This window comes from Pseudonaja textilis, chromosome 4 (genome assembly GCF_049901715.1).
Source record: "Pseudonaja textilis isolate UNSWEBS1 chromosome 4, rPseTex1.2, whole genome shotgun sequence".
Lineage (NCBI taxonomy): Eukaryota > Metazoa > Chordata > Lepidosauria > Squamata > Elapidae > Pseudonaja > Pseudonaja textilis.
Genome location: NC_141993.1, coordinates 59370443 through 59389948, shown reverse-complemented (window position 1 = coordinate 59389948; position 19506 = coordinate 59370443). Strand labels below are relative to the sequence as shown.

Here is a 19506-nt window from a genome sequence, read left to right as displayed (position 1 = left end):
AAGAGAAATAAGCAAGAACCCAATGGTCACTCTGACAGGACAGAGTTTTAGAAGTACAACCATTACGGAAGCCCTCCACAGATCTGGGCTTTATGGCAGAATAATTAGATGGAAGCCTCTCCTCAATGCAAAACACATAAAAGCTTGCTTAGAGTTTGTTCCTCACAGTCTGAGTGTCCTTCAAGTGCTTTTTTGCAAACTCCAAGTTTCTTTTTCTTTTTTAAACAAACTTTATTGAATATACAATTAAAATAAACAAACAAACACATACACAACATAGAAAAATAGAGAAAATAAGATAAAAGGTAATTCCATTATCGACAGTTTGTGGTTCCTTATTTGTTATCATTATTGGTGTCATATTTACCATTAAATCTTAATGTGAGTATATAGTTATTACCTCCTTTACAGTTTAATAATGTTTACTATTATATTATCTATCTTTGTTCTATCCAATGATACCAACATTCCCAGCTCTTGTAATATTCTGATGATTCTTTATCCTTAAGTGCTAGGGTCAATTTATCCATTTCTGCACAGCTTACTATTTTCTGAATAGTCATTCCCTCTGTTGGAATATCGGCTTGTTTCCAACATTGTGCAAAAGCTAATCTAGCTGCAGTAAGTATGTGTAATATTATATATTTGGCTTTTTGGGGGAGTTGGCTATTGAATATCCCTAATAGGAAGAATTCTGGCTTTAATTCAATCTGCTCAGCCGTTATTTCCTCCAACCATTTTTTGATTCTCTGCCAGTATCTTTGGGCTTCTGTGCAGGACTACCACATATGGTAGAATGTTCCGTGTTTTTTTTTACATTTCCAGCAATTCAGATTCATGTTAGGGACATCTTCGCTAATCTCGAAAGAGAGAGATGCCATCTGTAAAACATTTTATAGGCATTTTCTTTATATGTTGCTGATTTTGTGGTTTTATTATTCCTGATCCAGACCTTTTCCCATTCTATTAAGGTGATGCTACGTCCTATATTTCTACTCCAAGCTATCATATTGCCTTAGACTACTTCCTCCTCTAGTTCTATCTCTAATAGGTAGTTGTAAAATTTGGTTATATTATTTTTGTCTGAACCTAGTAAGATTTTATCTCATTGTTGTGACTGTAAATCCCAAAAGCTTTCTTATCCTGTCTATATCTATTTTGTATTTGGAGGTAAGCCCTTGTTCTTGGAGATCTTGCCATGATTTTAAAGTTCCTTGTGCATCCAGTAGGTCTTTGTATTTAATCATCTTGTTAAGATCCAAATTGTTCGGATGTATCATCGCCTCCATTGTTGAGATCCAAATCGGGATCTTTAGATAGTGTTTTTCTTTATTTTATTCCAATTAGCCAATAAAGAGTCTCTAATTACATGTCTGTGGAAATAATTCTGTTTGGTTTTCCCCATGTCCCATAAGAACGCATGGCACCCCCTCTGTAAATCATGGCCTTCTAGAAATAATATTCTTTTATTCGATAAATTTACCCATTCTTTCAGCCATAGTAAGGAGGCTGCGCTGTGGTAAAGTTCCCAATTTGGGAGTGCCATACTCCCCCTGCTCTTCATATTTTACATTGCTTTTAAATTTATTCTCATTTTTTTCCCTTGTCAAATAAATTTTGCAATTATCCTATTTAGTTCCACAAAGTAGTTTTTATGTATTTTTATTGGTATTGTCTGGAACAAATAAATTTAGGAAGAATGGTCATTTTAATAGTGGCAATCCTCCCTAATAGGGAGAGTTGCAATTTAACCCATAGCTCTAGGTCTTTTTTAACCCGTTGTAGTAGTTTGTTATAGTTATTTTCCATTAATGTCTTACAATGAGCCGTCAGCCATATTCCTAAGTATTTAATTTTTTTTAACCACCTGTAATCCCATTGCCTTTTCCCATTCTGATTTCTGTTTTTCTGTTAAGTTTTTGGTTATTAATTTCATTTTTCTCTGTTAATTTTGAGTCCTGTGACTTTCCCAAATTGAACTAAGTCTTTCAACAGTTCTTGAACTACTTCAATTGGGTCCTCTATGAAAAAGACCATGTCATCCACGAATGACTGCACTTTATATTCTTCTTTTTTAATCTTTAACCCCTTTATTCCTGGGTTCTGCTTAATTTATGTAAGCAATGTGTCCAAAGATAGTATGAAGAGCAGGGGAGATAATGGACATCCCTGCCTAACTCCTTTCTTTATTTTTATTGAGCGCGTATATTCTCCATTAATTATGATATTCGCCTTTTGTGAGGTGTAAATTGTGGTTACAATGTTTTCAAATTTAGTGCCTAATTCCTTATGTAAATTTGTTGGATTAGGAATTGCCAGTTTAAATTGTTGAAGGCCTTCTGCGCATCCAAGAATACAAGGGCTATTTGTTTTTCCAGATGGGCTTCATAGTATTTAAAAACATTTACACTATTCTTAGATTGTTCCTAATTTGTCTGTTGGGGAGAAATCCATTTTGGTCTTTATGTATATATTCATTCAAAATTCTTTTTAGTCTATTTGCTATAATAGTAGCAAATATTTTATAATCAGTATTTAACAAAGAAATTGGTCTATAGTTTTGTATGAGTCAAGGATCTGAATCTTCCTTCAGAATCAGCAAAATCAATGTCTCCCTCATGAATCCGGAATTTTAGCTGCAAGTAAAACCTCATCATATACTTCCACCAGGAGGGGTCCTATTTGTTCTCCTATTGCCTTGTAGAGTTCCCCTGGGATCCCATCAGGTCCCAGAAACTCCAAGTTTCTTGAAGATTGGAATCACATCAGCTCTTTTCCAGTTCTAGAAAAGTCTTAAGAGCTAAGGCTAGGAATTCCAATTGCCAATCAAGTTTGAGATATCAACTCCCTCATTTCCCTTTTTTTGTGCAGTGGGTCAAGAGAGTTTTTATTACTTATCAAGGATCTTTCAAAGCTCAGTCAAGAGAATACTTTCCTACGGTTCAGATGGACAAGCATAGACTGATTTACAATATTTTCTCCTGAAGATGGCAGAAGTGAGGACAATTAAAGGAAAATTCAAAATGCTTTCTGTCTATCCAGACACATTTTTCTTTGCATATGCTTGACCAGAAGTGCAAGCTGGAGGTGGTATCACTTCAGAATAAATAACAGCTATGAGACCTAAGACTTAATAACTTACAATTATGATGCATGATTGTCCAGCACTTAATTTCTAATTAGCTGACTTCTTGAAGCATGAGAGGAAAATGGAATGAATGTAATGCTATAGTCATAAACCAAATATCATCCATATCATCACCACCATCATACAATAGAATAGGAATTAATAATGTTTTAATAGCTTTTTTTAATATAATATTCTTCATATGATTTAGGATTGCCAAAAGAAAATGGTTGAAAATTAAGTTGGATAGAAATTCCGGATATTGCAATCCCAACACATATACAGAGTCTGATTGTGGATGATGCACATAAAGGTAGACTTTATTTCTTTAAGAACAATTATTTCATACTGAAATGTTATGTGTATATAAATAAAATTCAACATAAAAAAGCTATAATGAGCCCCACACTTTAGGTAGTACAGTACATGATTTCACAGTTCATATATATCTTCTTAAATTACAAACTATTAAGTCACACTAAGCTAACGCCAAACAAATCACAGTACATGAACTAAGTGAAAGAAATCAATGAGAGAGGATCATCAAGTTACTTAATTAATGATGTAATATTGGTAGTAGTAAAAGAAAAGAATGGAAAATGAATCAAAATAAAACATAACTAGTTAATTGGATATTTGGAGTGGAACAGGGCAACACTTTTTAGTTAAGTAATTTTTAATCATTTGCAAGACAGCATAGTGTATGAAACATAATTTCTAATTCCAGGTGTGAATGAATGGACTAAATCAGAAAATGTCTGGGAATTTGTAGATTATTGGAAGAATTGATCTGAAGGAGTAGACACACACACACACACACAAACACAGTGTATGAGTGGTTATGTAGATTTGAATAATAAAGTTCTATGTTCTTGCTGCACAGAGAATATCTAAATTATTCAATAAATGCTTGTATTCTAAAAATTAAATTAAATTATTTTTTTTGCATGTGTATTGCCTGCATTTTTACATCAAAATTTAGGAAGGTCTAAATGCAGTTCTTCTCAGAGAACATTCCTCAGGTGGCATTGTTTAAACTATGATTTCATTAAATACAACCCTCTATTTAATAGAAATATCAATACAGCGAAATTTCAATTTATGCATTCAAATTAATATAATTACCTTGCCAACAGGCACCAACAGTGAGTTGCATTGCTATGTGTGATGGATGAATAGGCCAGTCATTAGTTACAAGGTAAGGTTCATATGTTGTACCATCCATATACAAGGTAGCTACTGGGAACTCAACGTTGACAACATAATAGTGCCATTCTTTATCACAGATCTAAAAAACAAAAGAAAAGGAAAGAATAAAGTTTGGAAGATGATGAAGCAAAACAAATGAATATTGCTATATTTTAAACTTTAATGATCCTGTTACACTTTTATGGATATAGCATACAATACTTATTTCAGAATTCCCTTTTGCATAAAAAGTGTAAAAATAATACACACAAGATTTGATTAAGTACTGTGTGATTTAGCCACATACTGTATGCATGTTTAATTTTTTTCCAAGTATATGCTGTTATAAAATACATTTCAGCAACTGGAAGAAATAACTAGGTAGATTTGTTCCTAGGGATTTTATTAGGATTCACTTCCTATGCAGAATGAACACCAATAGGGAAGAAGAAAAGCTCCATCTCTTCCTCTCCTTCTCAAATATTCATCCATAAATATTAGAATAGTTTTCTCAGGGGTAATAATATCTATATTAAAGAGAAGGTATAATTTCAATCGACAAGCTAGGGAATAAACAACAGTACAATCATCATTTCTCTACTACAACATGAAGGCTCACTATAATTTTCTTCACAATTTGGCAATAGCTGATTACCTAAAGAATCTATTCAGATAGATTTTGATATCTATTTGTTTAAAATGCTATAAAATTGCAAGCAGAAGCATAATTTTTAAAAAAGCTGTCACTATCTGTAAGCTAATAATTATAACCTACTAATTATTACTGTAGCTACTGACTCTACTCCATCAATTACAGGCTGTAGTTAAAATATTTAGTCCAGTTCTGGGCATGTATTTTAGGATGGATGTTATCACACTTCAGAATATCCAGAGGAAAGAAACTAATATCGTAAGGTTTTGGAAAGGAGAAATTACAAAGAATGGGCATGTATAGATACACAATTATCTTCAAGCTACCATATAGAATGTGGAGTAGAATAACTTAAGAGTTGTTTCAAGTGACAAGGCAAAATAGAAGGATATCAAAATGACTAACATGCAGATTTCAGAAAAAAACTAGATATCAGAAAAAATTCTTAACAGCAAGATCTGCTAGACTTTTTTACTAAACTAAACAGATGCCAGATTTGTCAGAGATAATATAGTTGAGGATTCCTGCACCATATAGGGAGTTGGTCTGAAGGATCTCTGAAGTCCCTTTGAAACTATATATTCCATGATTCTTTTAAACAGCATCTCATTTCACCAGATAATACAGTTTTCATCTAAGACCAGTCATCTGAGATAAAACACCTTAATGCAAGATCTAGTTCAATGGTTCTTGTTTGTTTTTGTTTTACTTATATTGGTATAGATCCCTGTGCTGTACACATATTGCTAGAGTTTTATGTAGTTGATTCTCTTCACTGAAATGGTTATTACAGAAAAATTAAAATGTATGAATACTATGTATGGCACTTCAGTTCCAGAAACTTGATTCAAACACTCTTTTGAAATAAATCATTACAGTTAGTCCTAAAGTGAGGACTAGAATTTCTGTCATTAAATGATGCAGTTGCAAGGAATGATGTTACATCAACACTTGGCACTCCTGGCTGCTGTCTTACCCTAATGCATAGGTCATTGACCAAAGATTTCATTTGACAATGACATCAGAAGAAGTGAGAGGTTCAAGCCAACAAATCAGAGCTGTTGGTGAGAGTTATGGGCAGGTAAGTGCCATAGGCACATGTTATTGAGCATAGGCAGGTGTGTGGATCTTTGCAGTCTATGCTATGGAGTGTGGGCAGGTGTACAAATGCCAATGGCAAGCACAATGGTGCATGGGTGGATCATTAAAAAAGTTGTGAGAGCAGGAGCAATTTGCAAGTACTCCTAGTTTTCCCACTGAATTTTCTTGTGCATAATTGTAATCCAGCTGCTAAGTGACTGAGTGTGATTATATGATCACAGAGACATAGATAGGTAAGAGATCCCTTTTGTTCAGTGCCACTGCAGAATGTTTGCTGAATGAGTTGTCATAATCCAAGGACTATTTGTAAACTGGACACGTTTCCTGCGGAAATATCAAGTTGGAACAGCAATTTGGATCTCTTTGATTCAAATATTGAAACAGGGCTTTGAATTAAATAGTCTGCCCAAATTAAATCAGTATTATAATTCAAGCCTGTATCCGCATCATAATTTAAGGCATGGGGAAGAGGAAATAAATATTCTGAATAGACCACTAGAATTTATGTCGAGACAATGCCAGTGTCAATGTCAAATCACTTATAAAAGCCTAAAAAGGAATATTTGCAAGTTGTCTCACATTTGCAGAAGTTGGGCAATCATAATTTTAGAAAGCTTATGTTGATACTAAGTTGTTGATGCCAACATGTGAAGTATAACATATATAAATCAAACTTTTTTCTACAATATCTATGTCTATAGCAGTGACAGCAAACCTATGGCATGCGTGCTGGAAGTGGCATGCAGAGCCATTTCTGCTGGCATGCAAGAGGTCACCCAGAAGAACCCCACTGCACATACGTGCGTGCCCTCCGCCAGCCAGCTGATTGTTGGGTACCTGCCGTGCATGCGCAGGAGGAGATATGCATGTGGGGGATACATGCACATATGCAGAGGTGTGCAGTGTGGAGTGTCTGTACATGCATGTGCAGAGGCATGTGGTAAATGCACAGGGGTTGCACGCATATGCACAGAGGGCGGGGGAATCACACATGCATTGCATCATAGGTGCATGCATGCAAGCACGCATGTATGCACTGGCACACACTTTTGGCATGCAATGTGGAAAAGGTTAGCCATCACTGGTCTATACCCTCTACATGCTATATGTCAGTGTAATGATGACTTAATAGCTGAGCTGCTGCTGTAATGTTGTAATACTGTAATGCTATAAAGATGATGCAATGATGAGGTTATTAAGAGGCTGTACTATAAGAGAGGCCCGGTATATTTCTCTCTCCGTGTGTGGTATGTGCTTCTGTGCTGCTGTAACTGATTTCTGATTGATTGTTTGACCTTTGCCCAGTACATATATGTATATTCTTTTGTAGAGATAAACCTGTTTATTATTACAAACCTCTGTGTACTGTATTTTCTTCTGGATTGTCTCACCTACTCACACTGTGTGCACTCTGACACTATACTTCAATTTTCAAAATTATCCCATTAGTTTCAGGAATCTGAATGTCATTAAGGAAACTGCCTTGTGTATTTGCTATGTCAGAGACTTTTCATTAAGAATCCCAGGCAGGTTGATAGTTTTACCCTACCTTCAAACAATTGGCTATGGCAAATTAAGAAAGTGTTGAATCATCACAATAATGATGTTACATCTGTAAGTAAATAACAAACCTCAGAGAGCACTAAACAATACAGTTCAACCTTGAAGTACATCTATTTTCTTCTATTAAAACTCTGGATAGTTGAAAGGACTAATTCTGGAGCACAGAAACAACTGATTATTATTCATGATGGTAGACACATAAATATTTTCTCTTGCTGTCACTCACACATCACTGCACATACAGAAAGCGAATCAAGGGCAATGGTTGACATGTTGGGCTTGAAACTGAAAAAGCATGGGTTTCAGTTTTCTCTAAGGCACGGAAGCTGGTTGGGTGACTTTGAGGCAGTCACTCTTTTTCAGCCCAACTAAATTAACAGGCGGTTTCTATTGGAAAATAAGAGAAGGGATCATTATGGACATTGCCACTAGTTGTACAAAATATATAAATCATACGTACATGTATATACATACTCAGATACACAGACATGCATGCAAACACACACAATGTGCGTGCACACACACACACCAACTTGTAGGTCTGTTTTAAAACATACAGAGAGTTTAATGCTGGTATGGAAAGAACTGTCAGTGGGTGAGGTTAGCTGAATTTGCCATCTGTTTATCCTTTTGTAATTATTGTATTCTGTTTTTATTTTATTGATATTAGTGTACATCGTCCAGAGTTAGTTGGAATCTGGGCAGTAATCAATAAACTGTATAAAATTAAACTTGCTTCATTGGAACTGGATTTTGAAAGAATGCAGTTAGGCTGCTGGATTATTGAAGGTAATATTGGAGAAGATGAATGAAAGTTCGCTAATGTGATGAGGATGTGTGGGGGATAATATACATAGGACTAAAAGATGAGAGCAGGATTGAAGAAGCATTGAGAATGGAAGAAAGGAATTCTTGATATGAATCAAAGATTTGAGATGTGATTGGCAATGAATCTGACTGTCAATGAAGGAGTAAAAGCTAGCATTTGGCAGGCCAATGTTTGTAGTAGTGAAGGCAGTGAGGAGGTAAAGGTGACTCTGTTACCTTTATTACTGTAGCTAATGCCACTTTTGTTGCTGCAGCTGTAACTGGACTGTGGAAGGCCAGAACAAGTAGAAGTAGCACTGGTTATTGTCTGTTTATTCAGGGCTAGCAGAGAGTGGTGCATATTAATGCTAAATTGTCATTGCTGGAGTGCTGCTGATACTATGGAAACTGGAGACAAGCAACTGGGGACAAGCTATTCGTCTCTAGCTCAACTGACATACATTATCATAAGTTGGACCTGTGTTTTATTTTGGAGCAATGGTGATGAAATATATTGTCACCTGCCCTTTGCCATGTTAGCTTACTTTCTAGATTACATTTGCTTTGTCAGTATCCTAGACCTCTGCAAAGGTGACAGTGTGATTAAAATAGTTTTCCCCAGTCACCTAATGGATCTTGTTGGTTTTCAGCGAGCACTTGAGATTTATTTCAGTGATCTGGCAGGCAATTTCTTCCTGTGCTTTCTAGAATATGGAGATTGAATGGCCTTGTTTTCTGTGTTGATTTCTGATGATACTAATCAATACAGGAAAGAACACTTTTCATTCATTATTTCCCCTTTTCCAAATTCATGCAGTTAATTTCTTAGCTCAAAAAATACATCAAAAGTGAGTATATGTGAACAGTCTCAAAATGTGAATTAGCTAATGTCTAGGCTATATGAATGTTCGTGTTCATTTTTAAAAGAAAAATCACAAATTGATAGAGAAATTGATAGAAACTGACAGATTAATTTATCCATTGAAACAAGTATGTTGAGCCTTGATTCCCCTCTTTGTATGTTTCCTATAAACTTAATGAGAATGCACCAAGATGCTCTTATTTTTCACATATTTTCTTTCTTTCTTTACTGGAAGATTTGCTAGTCATTTGTCCTGAAAAACTCCTGTGATGCTGCTGTAACCTCACAAAGTTTCAACCTTTTGACAAGCAAGTTCAACATCAAGGACTTAAATAATTATAGGTTACATGGGGGAAAAGGTATAGATGCAGAAAATTCCATATCTAGGAAAGACAATGACTTGCTTTGTTGACAGAACAACTTGATAGGGTGCTGAAAAGAATCCTGAATCTGGAATAGTAAGAGTGCTAAGGAAAGAATGACAAAAGCAAACTGATTTAGTGAGAGTATGAATGACAAAGGCATTTGCTAAAAGTAAACATTTGAATGTAGCAATGTAGTTCTATTGCTTGTCAAGCATCTAAATGCAATACTCTCCACTGGATATGCTTTTCAAAATATAAACTCTCAGACCTGGGATATATCCTTCCAAAATGCACAGGAATAACTTTTTCTGAAGGGAATAAATAGACTTGAGCAATCATAAACACAATACAATCATTTCAAGAAACCAAATTCTAAAAATGTGGTTACTGAGGCTGGCAGAGTGAAAGAAAAGGTCTGATGAAGACTTCATCTTCCCAAGTTCAAAGCCATGTGCTTGAGTGGGTATACTAGTTTTACAGCCTCAGCCTTCCTTCTTTTACAAAACAGGCAATCTACATCATTACAAACCAGAAAATTTGTGTTAGAGAAGTCCCTAATTCTCCATAGAAAATATGATAACAAAACTAAGGTACCAATGAGATATGTAACAATGTCTATTCCACTGAGACAGAGGGAGTACTGCCTGATCTTCCTATAAAATAATCTTGAAAATTTTGGGAGCTCTAAGACAAGGAAAAATGAGACAGTAATTCTGCTTATGCAACTTACTACCTCTCCTGCCTTTTTTTTCTTTTCTGAAATATGTGACATTGGTTCCAAGACAATTGGATGAAATAATTACCTTTCCTCTTTGGCCTATCTAGAGATTCACATATCAGCAAAACTCTGATTTTTCATTTAGTAACCTTCTTGCTGACTTTTTCAGTTATTTCTTTTTAAAAGTTCAGCAACACTGCAATCTATAATACATTTTTTGCACTTTAAGTCACTATTTATGATCAAGATGATAATGAAAGAGACTAGAACAGTCATTTACAACAAAGTGAAATCAAAAGAAAGCACAGACCTCTGACTTTCCTGAATATTAATAGCTGCTTTAAAGGCTCACACCTCCTGATATTACCCTTGAGGCCATGAACATGAATGAGACTATTTCAGAAAGTAACAGTGCCTTGTGACATTAGAAGGGAGAAAGCAGTGATATCTTATTTCATCTCTTTCTTTTTTAATATATCTGGAACACGTCTGTATACTCAGATGAGAAGCATGGAAATGATTGAATACTAAGGGTGTCTTTCTTCTTTATGAGAAGTCAAGACTAAGATTTGCCCTCTTTCCAGAATAAATATTATACCTAATGATATAAGCTAATTGTCTTAACACAGTACATTTACAGAATTTATCAGGCAATGTCCTGTACCCTCAACACCTCGTTTTTTATATAATCTGTAGAACAAAACAAGTCGTAAGGATCATGCATAAATCTTCACCAATAGTGGATATTTTAAATAAATGAGTTGAATTTCAATTTTAATTCTCTGTTGAATTTCAAGATATAACCATTGTGAAAAGTTAAGTTAATTCAGGCGTCACATTTTTATTTAACTGCAAGGGATGGAACAACACCATAAGTTAGGACAATTTTCTTTTGATCCTTGGCTGGAGGGTTTTAGGATTATCCTCTCAGCCACAACATGGAGATCAAACATTCTGCTCAACTACTCAAGAAGACCCATGCTCTCTAAATCTGCCTCTGAGTCTGTCACATCTTTGCAGAGAATATTTTGTGATGTATTTGAAACTGTGAAGCTGCTCAACTAACAGGATATGTGCTAGAGAAAGAAACAGATGGCTTGAAAGAACAAGACTCTGGATATTTGAGAACCCGAAAAGTGCTCTTTTGTGAAAATGAAAAGGAGGCTCTTTCTGGTCAGCTCAAGCACTGAAAAACAATACCCTGTTGAGTCTCCCAATGATAAGTACTTCGATGGAGACAGAAAACAAAGAATTGCCTTTCAAAACAGAATGATCAAAAAGATTCTATAATAAGCTATAGAAAGGGAACTGACTTGATTTTTAAAAATATTTTGGGAGAAGGATCGGAATCTTCATGTACTGTATTGTTAAAAGGAAGTGTAATAACTTAAAAAATGTTCCCAAGACAATGGATCAATGTGTAAATAATATCAATATACCATGAAAATCTGCAATGTTAATAGTAAATTAGTGTGATGGGGAAAATAAATTAGTGAATAATGTATCCTATCAGACAAGGATTCTACACCCTAATTACTGAAGGCCACATGCTCAGTCTATGCATGATGAACACTGCAAATTGGCACTAGTGTGTCATAATCTGAAAAGAAAAACAGTCCCTCTGAAATAAACAATTTTGCTTTTTTGGATGGCATAAGTGTTTTACTGAAAGACTATTTCTCTGAATTTTTCCCCATTACAGCCAAGGCAGAAGCTCTGAAAAACTGTCATATGCAATGTAAACAAGAAAGCATGAAGAGATATTAAGATGAATTAGGGGTGATTTGAAAATCAAACGGATGTGGCAGCTTGATGATACATTTTGTCACATGAAAAACAGTGAGGTTAAAGAAAAGTAAATAAGAGAATAAAGCATTCATAAGAATTATCACCAATGAATAAAAAAATAGGCAGGAATTTTGTTTAGTGAAAACAAGGAGGTCAGAAGAGGCAAGAAATGTATATGCTAATTGGAATTTCTCATTGAAAAGCTTTTTTAGTAGAAAGTCAGTAGATGTAAACTTTATAGCCCAGTGACAGAAAATGATATTAAGGTAGTTTTTAAGGCTATAAAATATATCCTGTGCAAAACAGCTTTTTGAATAAGATTTGGTGACATCCCCTACTATGCAGATGAAAAGCAGCTAAACGACTTCAAGGAGCAAGACTTTTACTATTAGAACTTCCTGAAGAAGCAGCATACAATGTTCCTCCAAAGCTAACTTGAGGCACCAATTTCTAAAAGCCACTTAATTGGAATACTCTTCTCCAGAGATGTTTGTGCTTAAATAATAGAAATGGCCTTTGAAAAAATAAATCTGACAGAAATAGGTATGTACTCATCAGCTGGAAATTCCTTAGGCTGCAGAATTTAGATTGAAGCTTTGTTCACTTGCCCCCAAATTGTACAATAACTGTACCTATTCTATTTGTGAAATGAATCATTGTGTGGGAGATGGATGAGTTTTGCACGGAAGTAAACAGAAGGTGAGAAGGCAAAGATACTCTGTCATGCCAGTAGGGGATTAAATGTATCATTCCTTATGAATGTATGAATATTTTATGAAAAACTACTTTTACATTTCATTTCGGAAACATTTTTATGGCACTTTTGCTTTGGTGCATGGCTACTATTACGTACTAGAAAACAGTTAATAACAACTGTTAACAGTAAAAAAAAGCTAATAAATAATTGGCATCTCTTGATGATTAGCATTAAGGAATAATTTACTTAGTGCTTTCGGTTCACGTGCTTATTCTTTCTGTTATGGATTTACTTTGAATCTCCTTTTAAAAACATGACTATTTAAAAAATCATCCTATGGGGTTTAGCGTAAAATACTCAAGTAATTATTCCATGAATTATTTATTTATACATACATACATACATACATATATGGTATTCAGTTTTGTTCGGGTATTTTCCCACGTCATTATAGTTTTGCTTTTAAAGTTGTAGCAACGTTTCAGCAGAATCTCATCTGCCATCATCAGGCTTCTGTATTGTGTTTGTCTGTGAGTCAGACTTTCACAGCCATTTCAGTTTTAAATTTGGGGCTAGCCTACTGCTGCGCCAGGTTTTCATGAGCTGTAAGCCATCATCATCGCAATTATGACAAATCATGGCGAACTATCTTGCTTTGCATGTAATGAATCTATCTCATATATTAGATTCACCTTTTAAGTTGCATTACTGAAATGAACTTTTGCACGATATTCTAATTTTTTGAGTTTCACCTGTACATAAAGGGAGAGTATTTTGTTAAAACAAGATAATATGATAAATTTCTCATAAACAGAATCTTTAAGATAAAATATGCTATGCACTTTTTCTATAGTTTTGAACATAACAATTACTCTTGCTTTAAATGACCCAAAAATAAGAACTCAATATTACTAATATTTATAGTAATTAATGAAGTTAGATGTTGAATCAATTTAACAAAATGCAATTTTTATTCAAATTGTGATAGTATTATTTTTGGTTTGGGGTAATTTGTGAAAGCCAATTTACTGGGCACAGGTTTAGGTTCAAGCTGTATTAAAAAGTCAGTAGCAGAGTTCTTGCATTTATAGCATCTGGAGTTAGTTATAATTCATTCTTCAGACATTAACCTTGTCTCACTTCTTTACTGACCTGGAACCAGTCTGTTTCACCATGGTTCATCCAGAGTTGGTTCATCCTCCTCTCCTATACATAATGAGATATTCCGGGTTTTTTTATTTTCTTACAGATACTTCATTATTTGTCATGGTCGGTACAATCAAAACCTTTTTATAATCAATGAAGCATTTATCGACTTTTGAAAAAAATACTCTTTGACTCAATTATTTCTTGTTTCTTATTTTTTCCTAAAATTCCATGAGCATCTGTCAATATAGGGCTGTAACTTGCATTCAACCATTCTAGGAGGACTTTTTATCATGTAAAATTAAGGATATTGTGAAATAATTTGCCTACTATATTAAATCTCCTTTTGTTGATTTTCTTCTATTACATCCAGTTGACCAGATAACAGATAATCAGAGTTGGAAGGGACCTTATAGGTCATCTAGTCCAACCCCCTGCCCAAGTGGGAAACCCTACACCATTTCTGACAAATGGCAGTCCAATCTCTTCTTGAAAGTCTCAAGTGACGATGCTCCCACAACTTCCAAGGGCAAGCTGTTCCATTGGTTGACTCACTGTCAGAAGTTTCTCCTTATTACCAGGTTAAATCTCTCCTTGTTCAGTTTCCATCCATTATTCCTTGTCTGATCTACAGGTGCTTTAGAAAATAGCTTGACCCCTTCGTCTCTGTGGCAGCCCCTCAAAAATTGGAAGACTGCGATCCTGTTTCCCCTGGTCCTTCTTTTCACTAGACTAGCCATGCCAGTTCCTGTAACCATTCTTCATATGTTTTAGTCTCCAGTCCCCTAATCATCCCGGTTGCTCTTCTTTGTACTTTTTCAATTTTGTCAATTTTCAGATTTGTTGGTATTCTTTAATTAGAATCGTTACTGATTCTTCTTCTGTTGGTGGCCATAGTTCTGCAGATATTCCATCAATACCTTTCGCCTTCCAACTCAATAATGACCAGGATGCTGGTCTAACATTGCATTAACATTACATTCTAGTACTAGAAATTCTTGTAAATAAGGAATATCTATAGTATCTTGGATGTTGAGTATACTTTTTTCCATTTTGTTTGACCTCCTTTTGAACCATTTATTATTTGATCACTTGTGTCCTTTATATAGATAATTTAGGAATGAATCTCCTTCTGAATTCAGAGATCTTTGAGAAAATTGTTCTTCTTGTTTTACTACTTCTTTGCAGTTCAGTTTAAGCTTCTTCCTGGATTTTTATCTTTGATTTTGGCTTTTCTTCTCTTCTTGGCAATGGTTTCTTAGTCTTTAGCAGTTTCTGCACAAACCTATTTCAGTTCACAATTCCTCTAGTTTTCTATCAACCAGGTTCAGAAAAGCCTGATGCTTTTTGAAAATACTGTATATGCTCAACATATCTTATGGAAACTGTTGAGCTTTGTTTTTCTGCTTTAGCTTGATTTGGAATTTGAACACACAGTTTATGATCTGTTTCACAATAAATACCTGATAACATTTTTGTTGTTATGTCTTCCAACTACTTGACAATCATATTGCTGGATGTGCCATCTGATCATATTCAGACATAAATAGATAACAGATAATCAGAGTTGGAAGAGACCTTGTAGGTCATCTAGTCCAACCCCCTGCCCAAGCAGGAGACCCTACACCATTTCTGACAAATGGCAGTCCAATCTCTTCTTGAAAGTCTCAAGTGATGATGCTCCCACAACTTCCGAGGGCAAACTGTTCCGTTGGTTGCTTGTTCTCACTGTCAGAAAGTTTCTCCTTATTTCCAGGTTAAATCTCTCCTTGTTCAATTTCCATCCATTATTCCTTGTCTGGCCTACAGGCGCTTTAGAAAATAGCTTGACCCCTTCCTCCCTATGGCAGCCCCTCAAATATTGGAAGACCACTATCATGTCTCCCCTGGTCCTTCTCTTTACTAGACTAGCCAAGCCCAGTTCCTGCAACCATTCATTGTATGTTTTAGTCTCCAGTCCACTAATCATCCTGGTTGCTCTTCTCTGTACTTTTTCTAGAGTCTCAACATCTTTTTTATAATGTGGTGAACAAAACTGGATGCAGTACTCTAGGCGTGGTCTTACTAAGGCTTTATAGAGTGGTATTAGTACTTTCCTTGATCTTGATTGTATCCCTCTGTTAATACAATTTAGGATTGCATTGGCTTTTTTGGTTGCTGTTGCACACTGCTGGCTCATATTTAGCTGGTTGTCCACTAAGACTCCAAGATCTCTCTCACAGTTACTGCTATTGAGCCTGGTTTCACCCAGTCTATATGTGTACTTTTAGTTTTTCTTGCCTAAGTGTTGGACTTTTCTTTTCTCTACATTGAATTTCATTTTGTTAGATATGGCCCAGTGTTCTAGTCTGTCAAGATCCATCTGGATCTTGAGCCTATCTTCTTGGGTGTTAGCTATTCCTGCCAGCTTAGTTTCATCTGCAAATTTGGTAAGTTCCCCTTCTATTCCCTCATCTAAGTCATTAATGAAGATATTGAAGAGTACTGGGCCTAAGACAGAACCTTGTGGCACCCCACAACTTACTTCCCTCCATGTAGACTTAGACCCATTAAGGACTACTCGTTGAGTACGGTTTGCCAGCCAATTGCGAGTCCATCTAGTGGTGGTGCTATCTACTCCACTTTTTTCTAGCTTACTAAAAAGTAGGTTGTGGTCTACTTTGTCGAATGCTTTGCTGAAATCAAAATATATTATGTCCACAGTATTTTGCTGGTGTACTAATTTAGTCACTGTGTTGAAGAATGAAATAAGATTGGTTTGGCATGATCTGTTCTTAATAAACCCATGGTGACTTCTAGTTATTACTTTACTTGTTTCTAGATGTTGGCAGATCTGTTTTTTTATTATCTTTTCCAGTATCTTCGCCGGTATTGATGTTAGGCTGATTGGGTCTGGTTTTTTTTTCCTTTTTTGAAGATGGCAACCACATCAGCTCTTTTCCAGTCCTCTGGTAGTTCCCCAGTGCTCCAGGATTTTTGAAAGATATGGTGCAATGGTTCTGAGATGACCTCTGCCAGCTCCTTTAAAGCTCTGGGATGTAATCCATTAGGTCCTGATGATTTGTTTTCATCAAGATCAGACAGGTGTTCTCTTACTATTTTTTTTTGCTTATTTTAACTTTTATTTCTGGTCTGTCTTTTACAGTTATGTTTTTAGTGGGTTGAGCTATAGTTTCTTTTGCGTGAAGACTGATGTAAAGAACGAATTAAGCAGTTCTGCTTTCTCTCACCATCTTCTCTCTTTAGTGGACCGACTGTTTCCTTGATTTTTTTCTTGTTATTTATATGTTGGAAGAAACTTTTTTATTATCTTTGACTTTTGTTGCAAGTCTGTTCATTCTGAGCCTTTGCTAACTTGTAAACCCCATATATATGTAAACCCCTTAAGGTTGTTGAAAAATCTGCTACCAATTTAAAAAAATCACTGGATTGCCAAAAATTGATAGTTGTCTTGCTTCATGTCTCTTTCTTAAGCCATATAATCAGACTATATTTTATTCTTCACTATTTCCAACTTTGACTTTCCAATCTCCAACCAGAGACAGCATGTCTGTTTTCCATGTTCTGTCAATTTTAAACTGAACTTCACATGAAGCCTATCCAGCTCCTTTTCTGTGCTAGTTGTTGTAACATAAACTTCAATGGCTTTATGTTAAATAGTTGTTCATAAACTCTCATTGATATCAGTCATTGACCGCATGGTAGCTATGTAGTTTCTTTGCAATTGTCAATCCTTTGGGACTCCATAATATTTACTAGTACTCTACTTTATTGATGTAGGATAAAGTAATAGAATCTTGAAAGTCCTGCAGGCTTTTTTCCCTTCCTTCCCTCTTATATCAAAGTAAGTAAATTGGACACAATTGATATTTCTTTTTGATATTTGTCTTCCTGGTCTGGGCTTATATTTTTATTGTTGTTAACTACCTCCACATACCTTCTCCAAACTCATTTCTATGATTCTTTACAGCAGTATCCTTCTTCACTATAAAAACAATACTGTTCCTTCTTTATTTTTCATGTCCTAGACAATATATCCTTTCATGTCCTAGTAAACGGTATGATTTCCTGACTGTAAAGGTCCAGTTCCAATCCATGTCAACTCATTACTGTCTAAGATATCAAATGGTAGTTGTTCTATTTCATTTTTCACTGTAAGCTTTCTGATATTCACACTGATTTCTATGTCCCCAATACACTATCTTTGCAGCCTCACATTTTCTTTCCCTGCAGTTACGAGTTGCTTAGCTTAGGTTTTAAATTAAGAAAACAATTTCATCTTATCTATTTATGTGGCTTTTTGGGTGGGGGGTAAAACAGGTGTGGTTTACCATTGCTTTCTCTCATAAAGCATGAAACTATTCCTTTCCCATTATCACTAAAGTTAACATCTTCTGACAGCATCATATTATATTACTATTGTCTACTGTAAGTATCTGTTTGTTTTAGCTGGGCAGATGGGATGATCCTTAAGCCTTGAAAAATAAACCTTTTGCATCTTCTTTTGCCCATCACAGGCACCTTATCATCACCAAACTGTGGCAGCATAGATTACTGCATTTTAATATAATAATAAATAATAATAAAATTTTGGATATTTTCCTGGTTGTAGTCTAAACAAAAATTATTTCAGGGAGCAATTTTTTTTAGAGGAAAAATCCCTTATTGGTTATGACATTACTGATGCTAAAGAAACTAAATGTTAAATGCTAATTATTTATATCTAAATCTGCATTATTTTTAAATGCCTTTTTTATGAAGAGATGCAGGCTAGATCTTACTAGGGAATTACAGTTTTGATTTATTGATTGTGCTTTGAGGCTAGCTGCCTTGATCAATGTAAAGGGCCTGTCATTCTGCTTTTGTCTAGTAAACTCCTTTGGCAATGAAGAATATAGCAAAATGAACTTGATGGTTCTTATTCCTTGACATCTACTTTCCTCACCTTTGAAAATGTGATTAGATGACAATATGTAGATATGCAGGACAGTTAATGCAAAGTAAAAGATAGATCACTTGTCAGAAAAGAGAAGTAAGAAATTAACTCAAAGTAACACAGCATGAGTTTCTTTTATATTGAAATAGGCTAAGGGAAATTCTGCTAGTATACTGTTTCCTGACAAGCATTATCTTGAATGGTTAACAAAATGTAAGGAAGGGACAGAAAACTAAATTCTATTTTCTGTGCTGATCCTTGAATTGATTATGTACTAATGTTTCCCTGTAGTATGCAAAGCAATAAGAATGTGTAAAACTTCATTTGGAAGATGAAAGGTGATTCAGTTCAATTATCTCTTCAAATTTAAATATTAATTGAATTGCTGAATTGATTTGTGCAGTAAATCAAATCAAGTACCTTCAATTAGATTCAGAGAGTTGATGAAGTTTCACAACTGCACATGCACTTTTATAAATTCAATTACTGAATCACAAAGTTGAACTGGTTTTCTCCCAATGCAAAACACCCCTCAATATTAACTCTATCGGATTAT

General features: G+C 35.1%; 1 protein-coding gene across 1 annotated transcript in view; it reads right to left on the bottom strand.

The window, feature by feature from the left end:
- Window positions 1-19506, bottom strand: part of CLSTN2 (calsyntenin 2) — a 280095-nt gene that overhangs the window by 29915 nt on the left and 230674 nt on the right. The window contains exon 9 of the mRNA XM_026701502.2: window positions 4253-4415. Within this exon, the coding sequence (XP_026557287.2) occupies window positions 4253-4415 (163 nt within the window). The remainder of the gene's footprint in view (window positions 1-4252; window positions 4416-19506) is intronic.